General features: G+C 44.8%; 1 protein-coding gene across 2 annotated transcripts in view; it reads left to right on the top strand.

The window, feature by feature from the left end:
- The window catches only part of DEPTOR (DEP domain containing MTOR interacting protein), a 187,964-nt gene that overhangs the window by 79,380 nt on the left and 91,294 nt on the right, over positions 1-17,290 (top strand). For both annotated transcript variants that reach the window (XR_007728364.1, XM_050802166.1), the window contains exon 4: positions 13,645-13,823. Coding sequence is in view for 1 of the 2 variants with exons in the window: in XM_050802166.1 (XP_050658123.1) it covers positions 13,645-13,823 (179 nt within the window). In the remaining variant the exon portion in view is untranslated. The remainder of the gene's footprint in view (positions 1-13,644; positions 13,824-17,290) is intronic.

The following is a 17,290-nucleotide window of genomic DNA, read 5'->3' as shown; positions in this document are numbered from 1 at the left end:
TTGAACACCTGATGTATACCTCCTCCCTGGGCTCAGTTTTCTAAGAAATAAAAACATTTAAGGCATGGTGCCTGTTCTTCAGAAAGTTCTAGTTTCACTGGAGGGATAAAAATAGTACATAAAAATTGAGAGGAAATTCATGCTGAGTGCTGTGGCTCACACCTGTAATCCCAGTACATTGAGAGGCTGAGATGGGTGCATCACCTGAGTCAGGAGTTCGAGACAAGCCTGGGCAACATGGCGAAACCCTGTCTACTAAAAAGCAAAAATTACCTGGGCATGGAGGCGCACGCCTGTAATCCCAGCTACTGGGGAGACCGAGGCAAGAGAATTCCTTGAACCCAGGAGGCAGAGGTTGCAGTGAGCTGAGATCCGCAACACTGCACTCCAGCCTGAGTGACAGAGTAAAACTCTGTCAAAAAAAAGGAAGTCAAAGAATTTCTTTTTTAAAAAAAGAGGAAATTCAGAGAGACGGCGAGACCTGTGTGGATTGCTCCTTAGTTGGGATATGTTCACAGAGACCTTAGGGCTTAATCTGACCATTTAAAATAGTCCCACTATCTCCACTGACACTTTATGTGAATGACAGTCAGGCCCCTTCTGCTCTTTTTGTCTGGCTGGTGCAGCCCCTCACCTCCACACAGGACACAGGACTGGTCATGAGGGCCTGGAGTTGGATTTCAGCCCCTGAAGCTAGGTTCCCTTGTACAGTGAACAACCTGTATTACTGTACAAGGAGCCCCTAAAGTTCCGAGATACATGTGTAGAACATGCAGGTTTGTTACATAGGTAATAACGTGACATAGTGGTGTGCTGGCACCTAGGTATTAAGCCCTGCATGCACCGCACCCCCTAACTGGTCCCAGTGTGTGTTGTTCCCCCACTAGCTGTGTCCATGTGTTCTCATTGTTCAGCTCCCACTGATGAGTGAGAACATGCGGATTTGGTTTTCTGTTCCTATGTTAGTTTGCTGAGGATGATGGCTTCCAGCTTCATCCATGTCCCTGCAAAGGACGTGTAGTTTCAATTTCTTCAGGGAAGGGAAAATGGGAAGAAGTGAGGGAACACCATGAGCAGGGAACCAAGGTGAGACTGAGTATGTTCTATTCAGTGTCTGATATGAAGGTTGGTGAAGGAGGGTAGAAGATCCTCGTTGCCACACTATAAAGTGATGTTTCTTCCCCTGTTCCTCACCTTTTCCAATATGTAGTATTTTTACTCATAAATATTAACTGAGCAGCTGTTTATTCGTTCCAAACCAAATTATTATGAAAATTGCATCAATTTAGCTATACATAGCTCTATAGACAATAGCATAGTCCTTAAAAATATCAATGCTCATGTGAGCATTTCTCCCTACTTTCTTGCTGTCAAGGCCAAGGGAAAACTCTCCCCTTCTTGCTGTTGGGGCCAAGGGAGAAAAGGCATATACATTTATTCATAGTTTTATGTGACATAGGAACCTTTAAAATGAAGACCCAAAGATACAGGGGAAATTGTCCATTTTTATGCTTAGGTTCAAGAAATTATGGACAATTGTGTAGAAATATGACTGGAGGCTGGGCGTGGTGGCTCACGCCTGCAATCTCAGCACTTTGGGAGGCCAAGGCAGGCAGATCACTTGAGGTCAGGAGTTTGAGACCAGCCTGGTCAACATGGTGAAACCCTGTCTCTACTGAAAATACAAAAATTAGCTGGGCATGGTGGCACACGCCTATAATCCTAGCTACTTGGGAGGCTGAGGCACAAGAATCACTTAATCTCTTGAACCCAGGAGGTGGAGGTTGCAGTGAGCCAAGATCGTGCCACTGCACTCCAGCCTGGGTGACAGAGCAAGACACTGTAAAAAAAAAAAAAAAAAAAAGAAAGAAATATGATTGGACAAAAAGGGTATGATCTATAGTTAATAGACTCAGTGGGGCAACCCAGTAAAGCCTGTCTATCTAGATTCTTCCTGGCCTGTCTGAGCATGCATTCCTTCTGTGTGTGGGGTAAGACCCTCTCTGGAATGGGAATCTTATGACCTACAGTCAAACAAGATAGGTCAGATACCTTCTTCTTCTTTTTTTTTTTTTTTTTTTTTTTTTTTTTTTGACAGAGTCTCGCTCTGTCACCCAGGTTGGAATACAGTGGCACAATCTTGACTCACTGCAACCTCCACCTCTCCGGTTCAAGTAATTCTCCTGCCTCAACCTCCGGAGCAGCTGAGATTACAGGTGCCCACCACCATGCCCGGCTAATTTTTTGTATTTTTAGTAGAGACGGAGTTTCACCATGTTGGCCAGGCTGGTCGAGCTCCTGACCTCAAGTGATCCACCCTCCTTGGCCTCCCAAAGTGTCGGGATTACAGGTGTGAGCCACTGTGCCTGGCCAGATGGCTTCTTTATTGCCTGTTTTCACACAGAGAGGCAGAGGGAAAGTTAGAGTGATATTTTTACATTTTATGGCTGGTTTTGGGAAAAGGGGTACTGGTTTCTATGATGTGCCTTGGGGAAGAGAGATTATAGTTTCCACGGCTAGCCTCGGGGGAGAATGGGACTGAGACACAGGATGACTGGAGAAGGTCAGAGAAACACTTTTGTTTCTGAGGCCTTCATTTGGGGGTATTGTTTTCTGAGTACCAACATTGCTAATCACACAAATCAGTGTTATACTTTCAAAACTGTTGGAAGCATATATTTAAGTACATAATTAGACATTGGAAACAAATTTATTATATTGAGTATTAATATAAGAGTTTTATCAGGAATCAGTCATCTGGCTAAACCTAAACTGAAGCCTAATTTAATTTCTTAATTGATAACATGCAGTGGCCGGATTTCACTGCAAGCTCCGCCTCCCCGTTATAAAGCATAGTACATTTTCTTTGGGGGAGAACTTGATCCGCCCGTAATCCCAAAGTGCTGGGATTACAGGCTTGAGCCACCGCGCCCGGCCATGAAGCCTAATTTTTTTTTTTTTTTTTTTTTTTTTTTGGGGGACAGTTTTTCGCTCTTGTTGCCCAGGCTGGAGTGCAATGGTGCGATCTCGGCTCACCACAACCTCCACCTCCCGGGTTCAAGCAGTTCTCCTGGCTTGGCCTCCCAAGTAGCTGGGATTACAGGCGTGCGCCGCCACACCGGCTAATTTTGTATTTTTAGTAGAGACGAGGTTTCTCCATGTTGATCAGGCTGGTCTTAAACTCCCAACTTCAGGTGATCCACCTGCCTCGGCCTCTCAAAGTGCTGGGATTACAGGTGTGAGCCACCGCATCCAGCCAGGAGAACTTTATTAAGAAGAAAAGAGGCCAGGTATGGTGGCTCACACCTGTAATCCCAGCACTTTGGGAGGCCGAGGTGGGCGGATCACAAGGTCGGGAGATCGAGACCATCCTGGCTAACACGGTGAAACCCTGTCTCTACTAAAAATACAAAAAATTAGCCAGGCGTGGTGGCGGGCGCCTATAGTCCCAGCTAGTTGGAAGCTGAGGCAGGAGAATGGGGTGAACCCGGGAGGCGGAGCTTGCAGTGAGCCGAGATCGCGCCACTGCACTCCAGCCTGGGCGACAGAGGGAGACTCCGTCTCAAAAAACAAAACGAAACAAAAAAAAAGAAAACTCATTCATGACTTACCCCAGAAATAACAGTATTTTTTTGTTGTTGTTTGTTTGTTTTCTTTTGAGACAGGGTCTCACTCTGTCGCCTAGACTGGAGTGCAGTGGTGCCATCTTGGCTCACCTCAACCTCCGCCTCCTGGGTTTCAGTGATTCTCCTGCCTCAGACTCCCGAGTAGCTGGGATTACAGGTGTGCCCCACTACCACCTGACTAATTTTTGTATTTTTATTAGAGACGGAGTTTCACCATGTTGGCCAGGCTGGTGTCAAACTCCTGACCTCGAATGATCCACCCACTTCAGCCTTCCAAAGTGCTGCGATTACAGGTGTGAGCCACCTTGCCTGACTGAGGTAAAGGTTTTAATATTTGGGTGAATGATTATTAACTTTTTTTTTTTTCCCTGAAATAAGGTCTCACTCTGTTGCCCAGACTGGAGGACAGTGGTGCAATCACAGCTCACTGCAGCCTCAAACTCCTGGGCTCAAATGATCCTCCCACCTCAGCCTCCCGAGTAGCTAAGACTACAGGCATGTGCCACTACACCCGACTATTTTTTGGTATTTTTTGTAGAGATGGGTTTTTGCCATATTGCCCAGGTTGGTCTCAAATTCCTGGGCTCAAGTGATCCTCCCACCTTGGCCTCCTGAACTGCTGGGATTAAGGTGTGAGCCACCATGCCCAGTCTGTTTTGCTTTTAAAAATAATTGATCGTATTAACATATGACTTGTTTTTTAAAGCTGTCTTTCTAAATTCTGAAGCATCTTTTTGACCTAAGCCCCACAGGCCATTTCGCCTCCCTCCCTGGCTTTTGCTTCTGTACATCATTCACATCTATTTCCAGGTTACATAGGGCCTCCACAGCTCTTTTGAATTTTTTTTCCCAATGTACAAGGAGATCGCTATCAGCTTATTTCTATTCTTGTACTGGCCCCTAAATGTAGTAGTTCCTTCTATTGTAGTGCTGCCTTCCCTCTGGGTTAATATGCATCTGGGAAATCTGAGTCAGATATAGATCCAGGAAAGGTGGAAATCAGTTCACATGCACAAGCAAAACCTGGTGAGTGCTTGCAGCAGGCAAATATTGTTTTGTGTGTGTGTGTGTGTGTGTGTGTGTGTTTTGAGACAGTCTTGCTCTGTTGCCCAGACTGGAGTGCAGTGGCACAATCTCGGCTCACTGCAACCTCCGTCTCCTGGGTTCAAGTGATTCTCCTGCCTTAACCTCTTGAGTAGCTAGGATTACAGGTGCCTGCCAACACACTTGGCTAATTTCGTATTTTTAGTAGAGACAGGGATTTGCTATGTTGGCCAGGATGGTCTTGAACTCCCAATTTCTGGTGATCTAACCACCTCAGCCTCCCAAAATGCTGGGATTACAGGCATGAGCCACTGTACCCAGACTCTACAATTCAATTTTAAGAGGAGTTATGTTCTGGATGCAAATCTGTTATTAGACATAGAATTTGCAAATACTTTCTCCCATTCTGTTCTTGATGGTATTGTTTGTAGCACAAAAGTTTTTAATTTTGAAATAGTCCAATTTGTCTATTTCTCTGTTATGTTGCTTGTGCTTTTGGCATTGTGTCTAAGGAGCCACGCCTAACCCAAGCCTATGGAAACTTGCTACTTATGTCTTCTTTCAAACATAGGAGTTTTATAATTTTAGCTCTTATATTTAGTTCTATAATCCATTTTGACATAATTTTTTCTTTCCTTTTTTTTTTGAGACAGAGTTTCGCTCTTGTTGCCCTGGCTGGAGTACAGTGGTATGATCTCGGCTCACCACAACCTCCACCCCCCGAGTTCAAGCGATTCTCCTGCCTCAGCCTCCCGAGTAGCTGGGATTACAGGCATGCACCACTACGCCCAGCTAATTTTGTATTTTTGGTAGAGATGGGTTTCTCCATGGTGGTCAGGTTGGTCTCGAACTCTCGACCTCAGGTGATCTACCCACCTTGGCCTCCCGAAGTGCTGGGATTATAGGTGTGAGCCACTGCACCCTGCCGACATAATTTTTGTATAAGTCATGAGGTATATGTTAAAAACCACTGAATTGTACGTGTTAAATAGGTTAATTGTATGGTGTGTGAATTATCTCTGAGTAAAGCTTGAAGGAGAAGGAAGGGGAGGGGGTGGGAGAAGAGGGGGAGAAGAAAGAGGAGAAGTCATCCTGGCAGCCTCTGCTTCCTCTTTCTTGAGCCCCGCATCACCACGTCCAGACTTCCTTACTGGAGAGAGGCTATTTTGAGGGGCACCACAGAGCCAACTATCCGGTTCTGGCCATCATCTGCATGCAACTGTGAGTGATCCCAAGCTAGAGTCATAGAGGAACTGCCCAGGTGAACCCCAGACGATGCATCCAGTACTAAGATATAATTAAATGATGGTTATTTTAAGCCACCAAGCTTGTCGTATAGCAAAAGATAATCACAACAAGTAGTAAGTCAAATACTTGCTTTAACATTGTGACTACATATTAATCCTAAAATAAAATCCCATGAAAGGCTTGGTCTTCAAAATAAGAACCTGGATGGGGACATTAGTTGATTATAAGGGGAAGTGAAATAAGGAAGTGCTAAGGCTGGTGGAGCATGTTGTAAATGGCAGGTTGACCCAATCCAGGCAGGCATGCCAGCTGGCCTCCATCCTAAAGCTCACACTGGCAGAAGCAGCTAACCAGTCACTTGTCCAGAGGCCACCAGATACTTAGTAGGAGCTCTAGACGGCTGGCAGGTCATGTTTCTAGTTACAAGAAATGACACAAGTTAACCCCGTCTGCTTGCCCTCCCCATTGCCTGAAAGGAAAATCACTGAACTGGGAGGGACAGGGTGGTCCGAAACAGGGATAAAGGCTGGAGGGATAAAGGCTGGGAGTCTGTGTTTATATCTTAAATGGAGACTATCAGTAGTGCCGAACTCTCTTGATTATCTCCACACAGGTCTCCTTTTTTTTCTTTTTTTTTTTTTTTTTAAAGAGACAGGGTCTTTTTTTTTTTTTTTTTTTTTTTTTTGAGATGGAGTCTCATTCTGTCGCCCAGGCTGGAGTGCAATGTCACCATCTCAGCTCACTGTAACCTCCACCTCCTGGGTTCAAGTGATTCTCCTGCCTCAGCCTCCCAAGTAGCCAGGATTATAGGCACCCACCACCACACCCAGCTAATTTTTTTTGTATTTTTGGTAGAGACGGGGTTTCACCCTGTTGGTCAGGCTGATCTTGAACTCCTGACCTCAGGTGATCCACCCACCTTGACCTCCCAAAGTGCTGGGATTACAGGCGTGATCTACCTTGCCTGACCAGAGACAGGGTCTTGCTCCATCCAGGCTGGAGTGCAGTGGCACAATCATAGCTCACGGCAACTTCGAACTCCTGGGCTCAAGGCATCTTCCTGCCTCGGCCTCCCAAAGTGGTGGGATTAAAGGTGGGAGTGAGCAACTGCACCCAGGTTGGGGTTATTTTTAGTATATACTTGGATAATGATGTATAGCAGGAGAATCCTTAGAATTAAATTTAATTTATTCACTCAGCTTTTTGAAAACCTACTGTGCTAGGAAAAAGCTGTGAACCACATAGACAGGTTCTCTGGTCTCAAAAAGCTTCTAATCAAGTGAGCAGGTAATTCCCCTAGTGCTTTGAGAGGGACCTTAGAAATGGTACATGGTCTGTATTTGCAGGAATTGGAGATTTCTTAGAGAAAGTGGTATCTAAAACCAGAAAGCTGAGGATGCTAGTTTTTCTTCCATTTTGTGGAAGACACCTTATTTGAGGGTCAAAAGAAGTGAAGGAATGGTAGTATTTCTTGCCTGGGCACGCACATGGATCATTCTATTTTTTTTTTTTTTGAGACAGAGTCTTGCCCTGTTGCCCAGGCTGGAGTGCAATGGGCGATCGTGGCTCACTGCAACCTCTGCCTCCTGGGTTCGAGTGATGCTCCTGCCTCAGCCTCTCATGTAGCTGGAATTATCAGCATGTGCCACCATGCCTGGCTAATTTTTGTATTTTTAGTAGAGACAGAGTTTCACCATGTTGGCCAGGGTGGTCTTGAACTCCTGACCTCAAGTGATTTGCCTGCCTTGGCCTCCCAAAGGGCTGGGATTACAGGCGTGAGCCACCGCGCCCGGCCTCTATTTTCTTTTCTAGATTCTTGTCACCATTCCATGTGGCTTTATTCTACGCAGTTTATTCCCTGGAATTGCAGTGTTCATCTGTCATTCTGTTGCAACTTTCTGAGCTATGTAACATGCCTCAGTGTGTGTGGTTTCACATATTTTGCCACCACTTATTCCTACGAATGTGTTCCAGCCATCTATTCCTACAAAACAAATCATACTAAGTATTTAGCAGTCTAAAACAACCATGATGTATTATTTCTTTTGATTCTATGGTTTGCATGGTGGTTCCTCTATTGTTTTCATCTGGGCACATTCATAGAGGTCAGGAGTTCGAGACCAGCCTGACCAACATGGTGAAACCCTGTCTCTACTAAAAATACAAAAATTATCTGGGTGTGGTGGTGCACACCTGTAATCCCAGCTGCTCAGGAGGCTGAGGCAGGAGAATAGCTTGAACCCGGGAGGCGGAGGTTGCAGTGAACCGAGATTGCGTCACCGCACTCCAGCCTGGGTGACATAGTGAGACTCTGTCTCAAAAACAAAACAAAACAAAAAAAAACAAAAAAAAAGAAGAACCTCACTTTCACTGCATCCCGTTGGTCTGAGCAAGTCACAAAGCTAGCCCAAGTTCAAAGGAAATTGAAATGGACTCCGCCTCTGGATAGGAGAAGCAATGAAGTCACACTGGAAGACATGTGAAGAACTACCGTGTCCATTTTTGCTTTGCATACATTTTCCTAGAGAGTGTTTTTATGTTTCTTTCACTTGTGTTGACATACATGTGACAGTTGTCCTTACCACCTTCCAAGAAGGGGTTGTCCATTATTATATTAAATAAAATTCATATTGCTTATACCAACTCAACTGTTACTAACTTTGGGAAATAAGCCTGTTGGGTATTTCTTTTCTTTTTTTGAGACGGAGTCTCGCTCTGTTGCCCAGGCTGGAGTGCAGTGGTGTGATCTCGGCTCACTGCAAGCTCTGCCTTCCGGGTTCACACCATTCTCCTGCCTCAGCCTCCCCAGCAGCTGGGACTACAGGTGCACGCTGCCACGCCTGGCTAATTTTTGTATTTTTAGTAGAGACGGGGTTTCACCGTGTTAGCCAGGATGGTCTCGATCTCCTGACCTTGTGATCTGCCCACCTCAGCCTCCCAAAGTGCTGGGATTACAGGCATGAGCCACTGCACCCGACCGCCTGTTGGCTATTTCTAAGCATGGATTAAAGTGCAGAAGAAGTTTGATTTGGGAAAAGATCTAAATAAGATTTTTTTTTTTTTTTTTTTTTTTGAAACGGAGTCGTGCTCTGTCCCCCAGGCTGGAGTACACTGGTGTGATCTCGGTTCAGTGCAACCTCTGCCTCCCAGGTTCAAGAGATTCTCCTGCCTCAGCCTTCTACCACAGTAGCTGGGATTACAGGCATGCACCACCACACCCAGCCAATTTTTGTATTTTTAGTAGAGATGGGGTTTCACTGTGTTGGCCAGACTGGTCTTAAACTCATAACCTCAAGTGATCCGCCCTCCTTGGCCTCCCAAAATGCTGGGACTACAGGCGTGAGCCTCCGTGCTTGGTGTCTACATAAGATTTTTTAAGTGACTTCTGTTACATGCTGAATGAGAAGATCTTTAATGAGTTCTATTAGATGCTTATACCTTGTATACTCTTATACTCTTAATAAGGGTATACGTTCATGGGCCAGGCGCAGTGGCTCACACCTGTAATCCCAGCAGTTTGGGAGGCTGAGGCGGGCAGATTACAAGGTCAGAAGTTCAAGACCAGCCTAGCCAACATGGTGAAACCTCGTTTCCACTAAAGATACAAAAATTAGGCATGGTGGCACACGCCTATAATCCCAGCTACTCAGGAGGCTGAGGCAGAATTGCTCAAACCTGTGTGTTAGAGGTTGCAGTGAGCTGAGATTATGCCACTGCATTCCAGTCTGGGTGACAGGGCGAGACTTTCTCTAAAAAAAAAAAAAAAAAAAGTATACATTCATATACTTAGAACTTCACTTGCCCCCAAGATTTTTGTTGATAACAACAATTTAGTGAAGCAAGTGGAACAGGTATTATCTTCCTCATTTAATATAAGTTTGGGAGACAGTGAGAAGTTACATGACTAGTTTGTAGCAGAGCTATGTTTGGGTCCCAGGCATCTAATTTCTAATCCTGAGCCCCTTCCATGGATTTCAGATAGAACTCTAATCATTCTAGGAAGAGAGAAGGGACCTTAAAGGAATCTCCATTTTCATGAGTTCATAGCTATGAAGGCAGAAATTCATCTTGCCCCAATGTAGGTACAATGATTACTTACATAGCATAACACTTTGTGTATACTGTACATTATTGTTTATTACAAAGTTGTTTCATTCACACTCATATGATTTTCACAAAAGCTGGGTAAGGATACCATTATACTCTTGAGAAAAACAAGGTTGAATAAAAGAAAAGTGGCTCCCAGCACATTGGAAGGCTGAGGCTGGCAGATCACCTGAGGTCAGGAGTTCAAGACTAGCCTGGCCAACATGATGAAACCCTGTCTCTACTAAAAATACAAAAATTAGCCGGGCTTGGTGGCACATGCCTGTAATCAGGAACTCATCAGGAATAATTTTATGGGAGAACATGGCACAATGACCATGGCATTTTATATGGTTCAATTTTTAATTTAACAAAGTTTTATGGGCCAGGTGTGGTAGCTCACACCTGTAATCCCAACACTTTGAGAGGCCGAGGCCAGCAGATCACTTGAGGTCAGGAGTTTGAGACCAGCACGGCCAACATGGTGAAAACCCATCTCTACTAAAAATACAAAAAAAAAAAAAAAAATTAGCTGGACATGGTGGTGCATGCCTGTAGTTCCAGCTACTTGGGAGGCTGAGGCAGGAGAATCACCCGAACTTGGGAGGTAGAGATTGCAGTGCGCTGATATTGCGCCACTGCACTCCAGCCTGGGTGACAGAGCAAGACTGTCTCAAACAAAACAAAACCAAAAAGCCCCAAAGTTTTATGGACAAAAGTGGACTCAACCTTCTTGGAGCCTGCAATTGACCTATCTTTAATCTGATAATCACAGAAACTGTACAGGGAGCAATGAGATGGTCTAATTGAGACCCGACCATAACTGAGATGCAAAACAAGGAGTCAAGTAGGCACAGGAGGGAGTGGTGAGGAGAAGAGAGGGAGAGCATTCTAGCCATGGAGATGGCAAATTCAAAGGCCTGTGGTAGATGGGGCATGGTATGTTTGAGGAACTGAAAGAGGGCAGGATCACGCTTACTTTATATGCCATGTGAAGAATTTTGGTCTTTATCCTAAAAGCAATGAGAAGCTATGGAAGTGTATTTTCAACAGGGGAAGGACATTATCAGGTTTGAATTTTTAAAAGATAATTTAATAGTTATGTCTAGACTTAGGTGTCCAAGGTTGTGTTGAGAATAAGAGTGGATGCATAGCATAGTCAATTAAGAAAACACTGTAGTTGTCTAGGTTAAAAGTATTGGTATTTTAGACTAAGGTAGTGACAATGCCTGAGATGGGAAGGCTTAGACATACATGAGAGAGATTTAGGAGTTCAAGTTCACAGTTCATACTGATGACTGGGCAGGGGGTGAGGAAGAGGGAGGGGCCAAGGACAATATCTCATTTTCTGGCTGAACAGTGTAAGCACTGACTGGCACAGGACCAGGTTTGGAAGGAAGAATGTGAGCTCAGTTTTGGGCTTGTTGATTTTGAGGTGGCTTTGAGAAATCTATGTGGATGCAAAGCTGTAGGGTTGGGAGTATAGGCCTGGTCTGGGAATATAAATTTGGGAATCTTTGGAACATGGATGGTAATTGAAGACAGGGACATGGAGGAGCTCACCAGAGAGACTATGGAATGAGAAAAGAGGTGTGTAGGGACTGAATCTCAAGGAATTCCAGCCTTTAAAGTCCAGGGAGATGCAGAGAAGCCAACACAAGGGTAGCTGAGTAAGAGATAGGAGCAGAGGGCGGGTCAGAAACCAGTAGAGTATGATTGATGTCCCCCTAGCCGAGGACAGTGGTCAGTACCTTCTATTGATTTTTTTTTTTTTCTTAGAGGGAGTGTCCGTCACTCAGGCTGGAGCGCAGTGGTGCGAACTCGTCTCACTGCAACCTCTGCCTCCTGGGTTCAAGCGACTCTCCTGCCTCAGCCTCCTGAGTAGCTGGTACTACAGGCATGTGCCAAAGTGTCTGACTAATTTTTTCGTATTTTTAGTAGAGACAGGGTTTCGCCAAGCCAGGCTAATCTCAAACTCCTGACCTTAAGCGATCCACCCGCCTCGGCTTCCCAAGGTACTGGGATTACAGGTGTGAGCCACCATTCCCGGCCCCATATACTGGTATTAATGTCAACCAGAATAAGGACTGACATTTGCGTTACATTGCATCATATATGGATGCATAGGAGAACACTTATAGGCCCAGTTGGAGCTATTTTGGAGATGTGAAAATGGATCCAGAGGAGCTGAGGAATGCCTGGGAAGATAGGTGTGAGAAGCAAGCTATGTGGGTACGGGAGGATTTCAAGAGTCACTTATGTAGTCGTCTTAGTTCAGGCTACTGTGACAAAATATACCATAGGCTGAGTAGCTTAAACAACAAACATTTGTTTGGGAGGTCCAAGATCAAGGTGCCAGCAGATCCAGTGACACCTGCTTCTTGGTTTGCAGGTGGCTGCTTCTTGGTTTGATCCTGCTTCTTGGTTTGCAGGTGGCTGTCTTCTGGCTATGTCCTCACATGGCAAGAGCAGAGAGAAAGAAAGAGAGCAAGCTCCCTTTTGTCTCTTTTTATAAGGGCACTAATGCCATCGCAAGGGCTCCAGCGTCATAACCTAACTACCTCCCAAATGCGCCACCTGCAAATATCATCACAGTAGAGACTAGAGATTCACAATATGTAATTAGTGGGGACGGCTGGGCATGGTGGCTCATGCTGGTGATCTTGGCACTTTGGGAGGCCAAGACGGCAGGATCACGAGGTCAGGAGTTTGAGACCAGCCTGGACAATATGGTGAAACCCCGTCTCTACTAAAAAATACAAAAATTCGTCGAGTGTGGTGGCATGTGCCTGTAATCCCAGCTACTCTGGAGGCCAAGGCAGGAGAATCGCTTGAACTCAGGAGGTGGAGGTTGCAGTGAGCCAAGATCGCACCATTGCACTCCAGCCTGGGCAACAAGAGTGAAACTCTGTCTCAAAAAAAAAAAAATTTAGCAAGGACACAAAACACTCAGTTCACAGCATTAGTCTTAGCACAGAAGTGAAATAATGCAATTAGGAAAGAAATACTAGCGTTTTCAGAATGGTAGAGTAGAACATGAAATTGTAACTTCTTTTCAAGATTGCTAACTTGAATGCAGTCTGCTAATCATAGAGTTTTGGATTGCATTTCCAATTTTTTTTTTTCAAATTACTAGGATAAAATGCATCTTGGTTGCTTTTGAAGCAGATCTTCCTCTTAGAAATTACATGTATGGTAGGCTGGGCGTAGTGGCTCATGCCTGTAATCCCAGCACTTTGGGAGGCCAAGGCAGGCGGATCGCCTGAGGTTGGGAGTTCAAGACCAGCCTGACCAACATGGAGAAAACCTATCGCTACTAAAAATACAAAATTAACTGGGCGTGGTGACACATGCCTGTAATCCTAGCTACTTGGGAGGCCAAGGCAGGAGAGTCGCTTGAAACTGGAAGGTGGAGGTTGCAGTGAGCCGAGATCATGCCATTGCACTCCAGCCTGGGCAACAAAAGCAAAACTCTGTCTCAAAAGAAAAAAGAAAAAAAGAAATTACACGTGTGGTGGCACCTGACAGCTGCATCTGTCTGACAACTTTGCTGTGGTACTTCACAGAAGTCTATGATTTCAAATGAGCTGTTTTCCTTTTGTATAGGTTTATTTTTCTTTTCCCTTTTTTTTCTTCCCAGGCTGATGAGCCCTGAAAACACACTCCTGCAGCCCAGGGAGGAGGAAGGGGTCAAGTATGAGCGCACCTTCATGGCATCTGAATTCCTGGACTGGCTGGTTCAGGAAGGTGAGGCCACCACAAGGAAAGAGGCAGAGCAGCTTTGCCACCGGCTTATGGAGCATGGCATCATCCAGCATGGTGAGTGTATTGGGCAGCTTTTGCTGCAGTAACAAGCAGCCCCAAATCTTGTGTCTTACAACAAGTACTTATTTCTCACTCATGAATCTGTAAGTCAGTGGCACCTCTGCTTATGTTCAGCTTGTCTTCAAGCTGGGGGTCAAGTTCAGGTCTGTGCTCCATGCCTTTCCATTCTGGGACACAGACTAGAGGAATATCCACTGTTTGTGATGTGTTGTTTTCAACAGATGGTTGCAGATGCTAAAGAGGGCAGGCAAGTTCTTATAGCACCTCCAAAAGCTGCTGCTTGGATGTAATGTAACATCACAACTCTGTATCTAACTGGCTAAAGCAAGTCATGAAGTCAAGTATAATATGGAGTTGGGAAGTAGATGCCTCCCAGAAGGTTGGTTGTTAGAGGAGAATAAACATTTCCTGAACCATGATGTAAGCTGCCACAGTGAAGAGTTAATCCAAAGAGCCTTCATAAAAGTGTCACTTTCCTTTTAGGACTGAATCACAATGATGCAATGTAAGTTACTGGTTAAGAAGTGTTTTACAGTCAGCCCTTTGTATCTGTGGGTTCTGTGTCTGTGTATTTAACCAACCATGAATTTAAAATCTTTGGAAAAACTTGTGTCTGAACTACACCCACATAGACATTTTTTCATCATTATTCCCTAAACAGTACAATATAATAACTACTTACAGAGTGTTTACATTGTATTGGGTATTATAAGTAATCTAGAGATGATTTGAAGTATACAGAAGGATGTGCATAGGTTATACATGTAAGGACCAAGAGAACACTTTCCCCTTTGCCCTCTGAAGGTTTGCTGAAAATCACGGACAAGAGGCAGATTTGTTTTGTTTTGTTTAAGACAGAGTTTCCTTCCCCATTGCCCAGGCGGGACTGCAGAGGCACCATCTCGGCTCACTGCAATCTCTGCCTCCCAGGTTCAAGCGATTCTCATTCCTCAGCTTCCCAAGTAGCTGGAATTACAGTGGGATTACAGGCGCACTAATTTTGCATTTTTAAGGGAGGGATTTGCCATGTTGGCCAGGCTGGCCTCTAACTCCTGACCTCAAGTGATCCACCCGCCTTGGCCTCCCAAAGAGCTGGGATTACAGGCGTGAACCACCGTGCTGGACCCAAGAAGCAGATGAACAGGAGAGAAGACATACAAATTTATTAACATGTATGGGAGCCTTCAGAATGAAAACCCAGAGATACAGAGAAAATTGTCCGTTGTTATGCTTATATTCAACAAAGTATGGACAGTTATGTAGAAATATGATTGGACAAAAAGGATATGATCTAAAGTTAATAGACTGAGTAGAAAAGCCCAACAAGACCTGTCTGTATAGAATCTTTTTGGCCTCTCTGCAGCATTCATTCTTTCTGGGTGTAAGGCAGGACCCTTTCTGGAATGGGAGTCTTTTTTTTTTTTTTTTTTTTTTTTTGAGATTGAGTCTCTCTTTGTCACCCAGGTTGGAGTACAATAGCATGATCTTGGCTCACTGCAACCTCTGCCTCCTGAGTTCAAGTGATGCTCCTGCCTTAGCCTCCTGAGTAGCTGGGATTACAGACGTGCACCACAACACCCAGCTAATTTTTGTATGTTTTAGTAGAGATGGGGTTTCACCATGTTGGCCAGGCTGGTCTTGAACTCCTCACCTCAGGTGATCCATCCACCTCAGCCTTCCAAAGTGCTGGGATTATAAGTGTTAGCCACCATGCCCGGCTTGCAATGGGAGTCTTATGACCTACAGTTAACCAAAGAAGGTCAGATAATTTCTTTTTTTTTTTTTTTTTTTTTTTTTGAGACGGAGTCTCGCTCTGTCGCCCGGGCTGGAGTGCAGTGGCCGGATCTCAGCTCACTGCAAGCTCCGCCTCCGGGGTTTACGCCATTCTCCTGCCTCAGCCTCCCGAGTAGCTGGGACTACAGGCGCCCGCCATCTCGCCCGGCTAGTTTTTTTTTTTGTATTTTTTAGTAGAGATGGGGTTTCACTGTGTTCGCCAGCATGGTCTCGATCTCCTGACCTCGTGATCCACCCATCTCGGCCTCCCAAAGTGCTGGGATTACAGGCTTGAGCCACCGCGCCCGGCCACGATAATTTCTTTATGGCCTGTTTTTACACAGAAAGGCAGAGGGAAAGTTAGAGTAATATTTTAAGATTTTATGTAATCCCAGCACTTTGGGAGGCTGAGGCGGGCGGATCAACTGAGGTCAGGAGTTCAAGACCAGCCTGGCCAACAGGGTGAAACCCCATCTCTATTAAAAACACAAAAAATTAGCTTGGCATGGTGATGTGTGCCTGTAGTCCCAGCTACTCAGGAGGCTGAGGCAAGAGAATCACTTGAACCTGGGAGGTGGAGGTTGCAGTGAGCCGAGATTGTGCCACTGCATTCCAGCCTTGGTGGCAGAGCAAGACTTCGTCTCAAAAAAAAAAAAAGAGTAAGTATTGTTTTACAATACTTTTATTTCATTTAGATATGTGCTATAAAACATAGGGGCATATGCAGGTGTATATTGAGTTACAACCTAAAATTATTTGTTACTGTGCATTGGAGTCAAATATTTTGGAAGCCGTGGATGTAGAGGCATTGCTTAGAGTGAGTGACACTGTATTCCAGGCTGCTTTCTCCTGTGCAGTTCTGCCACAGTTGGACTCACAGCCATCTGTTGGTGGCCTAACATGTCTAGCTCTGGTTTCAGTTCACTGAGGAAAGGAAGATGGACAGGGAAGCACAGTGCTGGTGTGATCCCTGACCTTAAACAGCTCATAGTATTGTCAGGACTACGACATGGTTATAGAAGCAATTAGAGAACAGTAGAAGATGTGCTATTTTATTCATTTATTTATTTTATACTATGTGCCAGGCACTGTGCTAATCCTTTTTACCCTTATTAACTTACTAATAAATAAACTGTATGAGGTAGACACTTTTTAAAAAAAAAAAAATGTATTGTGGTAAGAACATTAATATGAGAGCTACCTTCTTTTATTATTATTATTATGTTTTAAAACAGAGTTATTCTGATCATGCAGTGGCAGATCTTGGCTCACTGCCACCTCCACTTCCCAGTTTCAAGGGATTCTCCTGCCTCAGCCTCCCAAGTAGCTGCATACCACCACACCCAGCTGGTTTTTGTATTTTTAGTAGAAACAGGATTTCACCATGTTGGCCAGGTGGGTCTCGAACTCCTGACTCAAGTGATCCACCTGCCCCAGTCTCCCAAAGTGCTGGGATTACAGGCATGAGCCACCATGCCTGGCCTGAGAGCTACCTTCTTAACAAATGTTTAGATGTACAATACTATAGAGCCAACATTCTTATTATCTCCATTTTACAAATCAGGAGGTGAAGGCACCAATAGGATAAATCACTTGTCTGAGGCCACTCAGGTAGTAATGTCCAAATGGATATTACTGCTAGTAAGTGTGACCTTGGAGTTGAGTGGGATGACTGGGGTTTTCCCCGT

The sequence above is a fragment of the Macaca thibetana genome, chromosome 8, assembly GCF_024542745.1.
Source record: "Macaca thibetana thibetana isolate TM-01 chromosome 8, ASM2454274v1, whole genome shotgun sequence".
Classification (NCBI taxonomy): domain Eukaryota; kingdom Metazoa; phylum Chordata; class Mammalia; order Primates; family Cercopithecidae; genus Macaca; species Macaca thibetana.
This window is presented reverse-complemented; position numbering and strand designations above follow the sequence as displayed.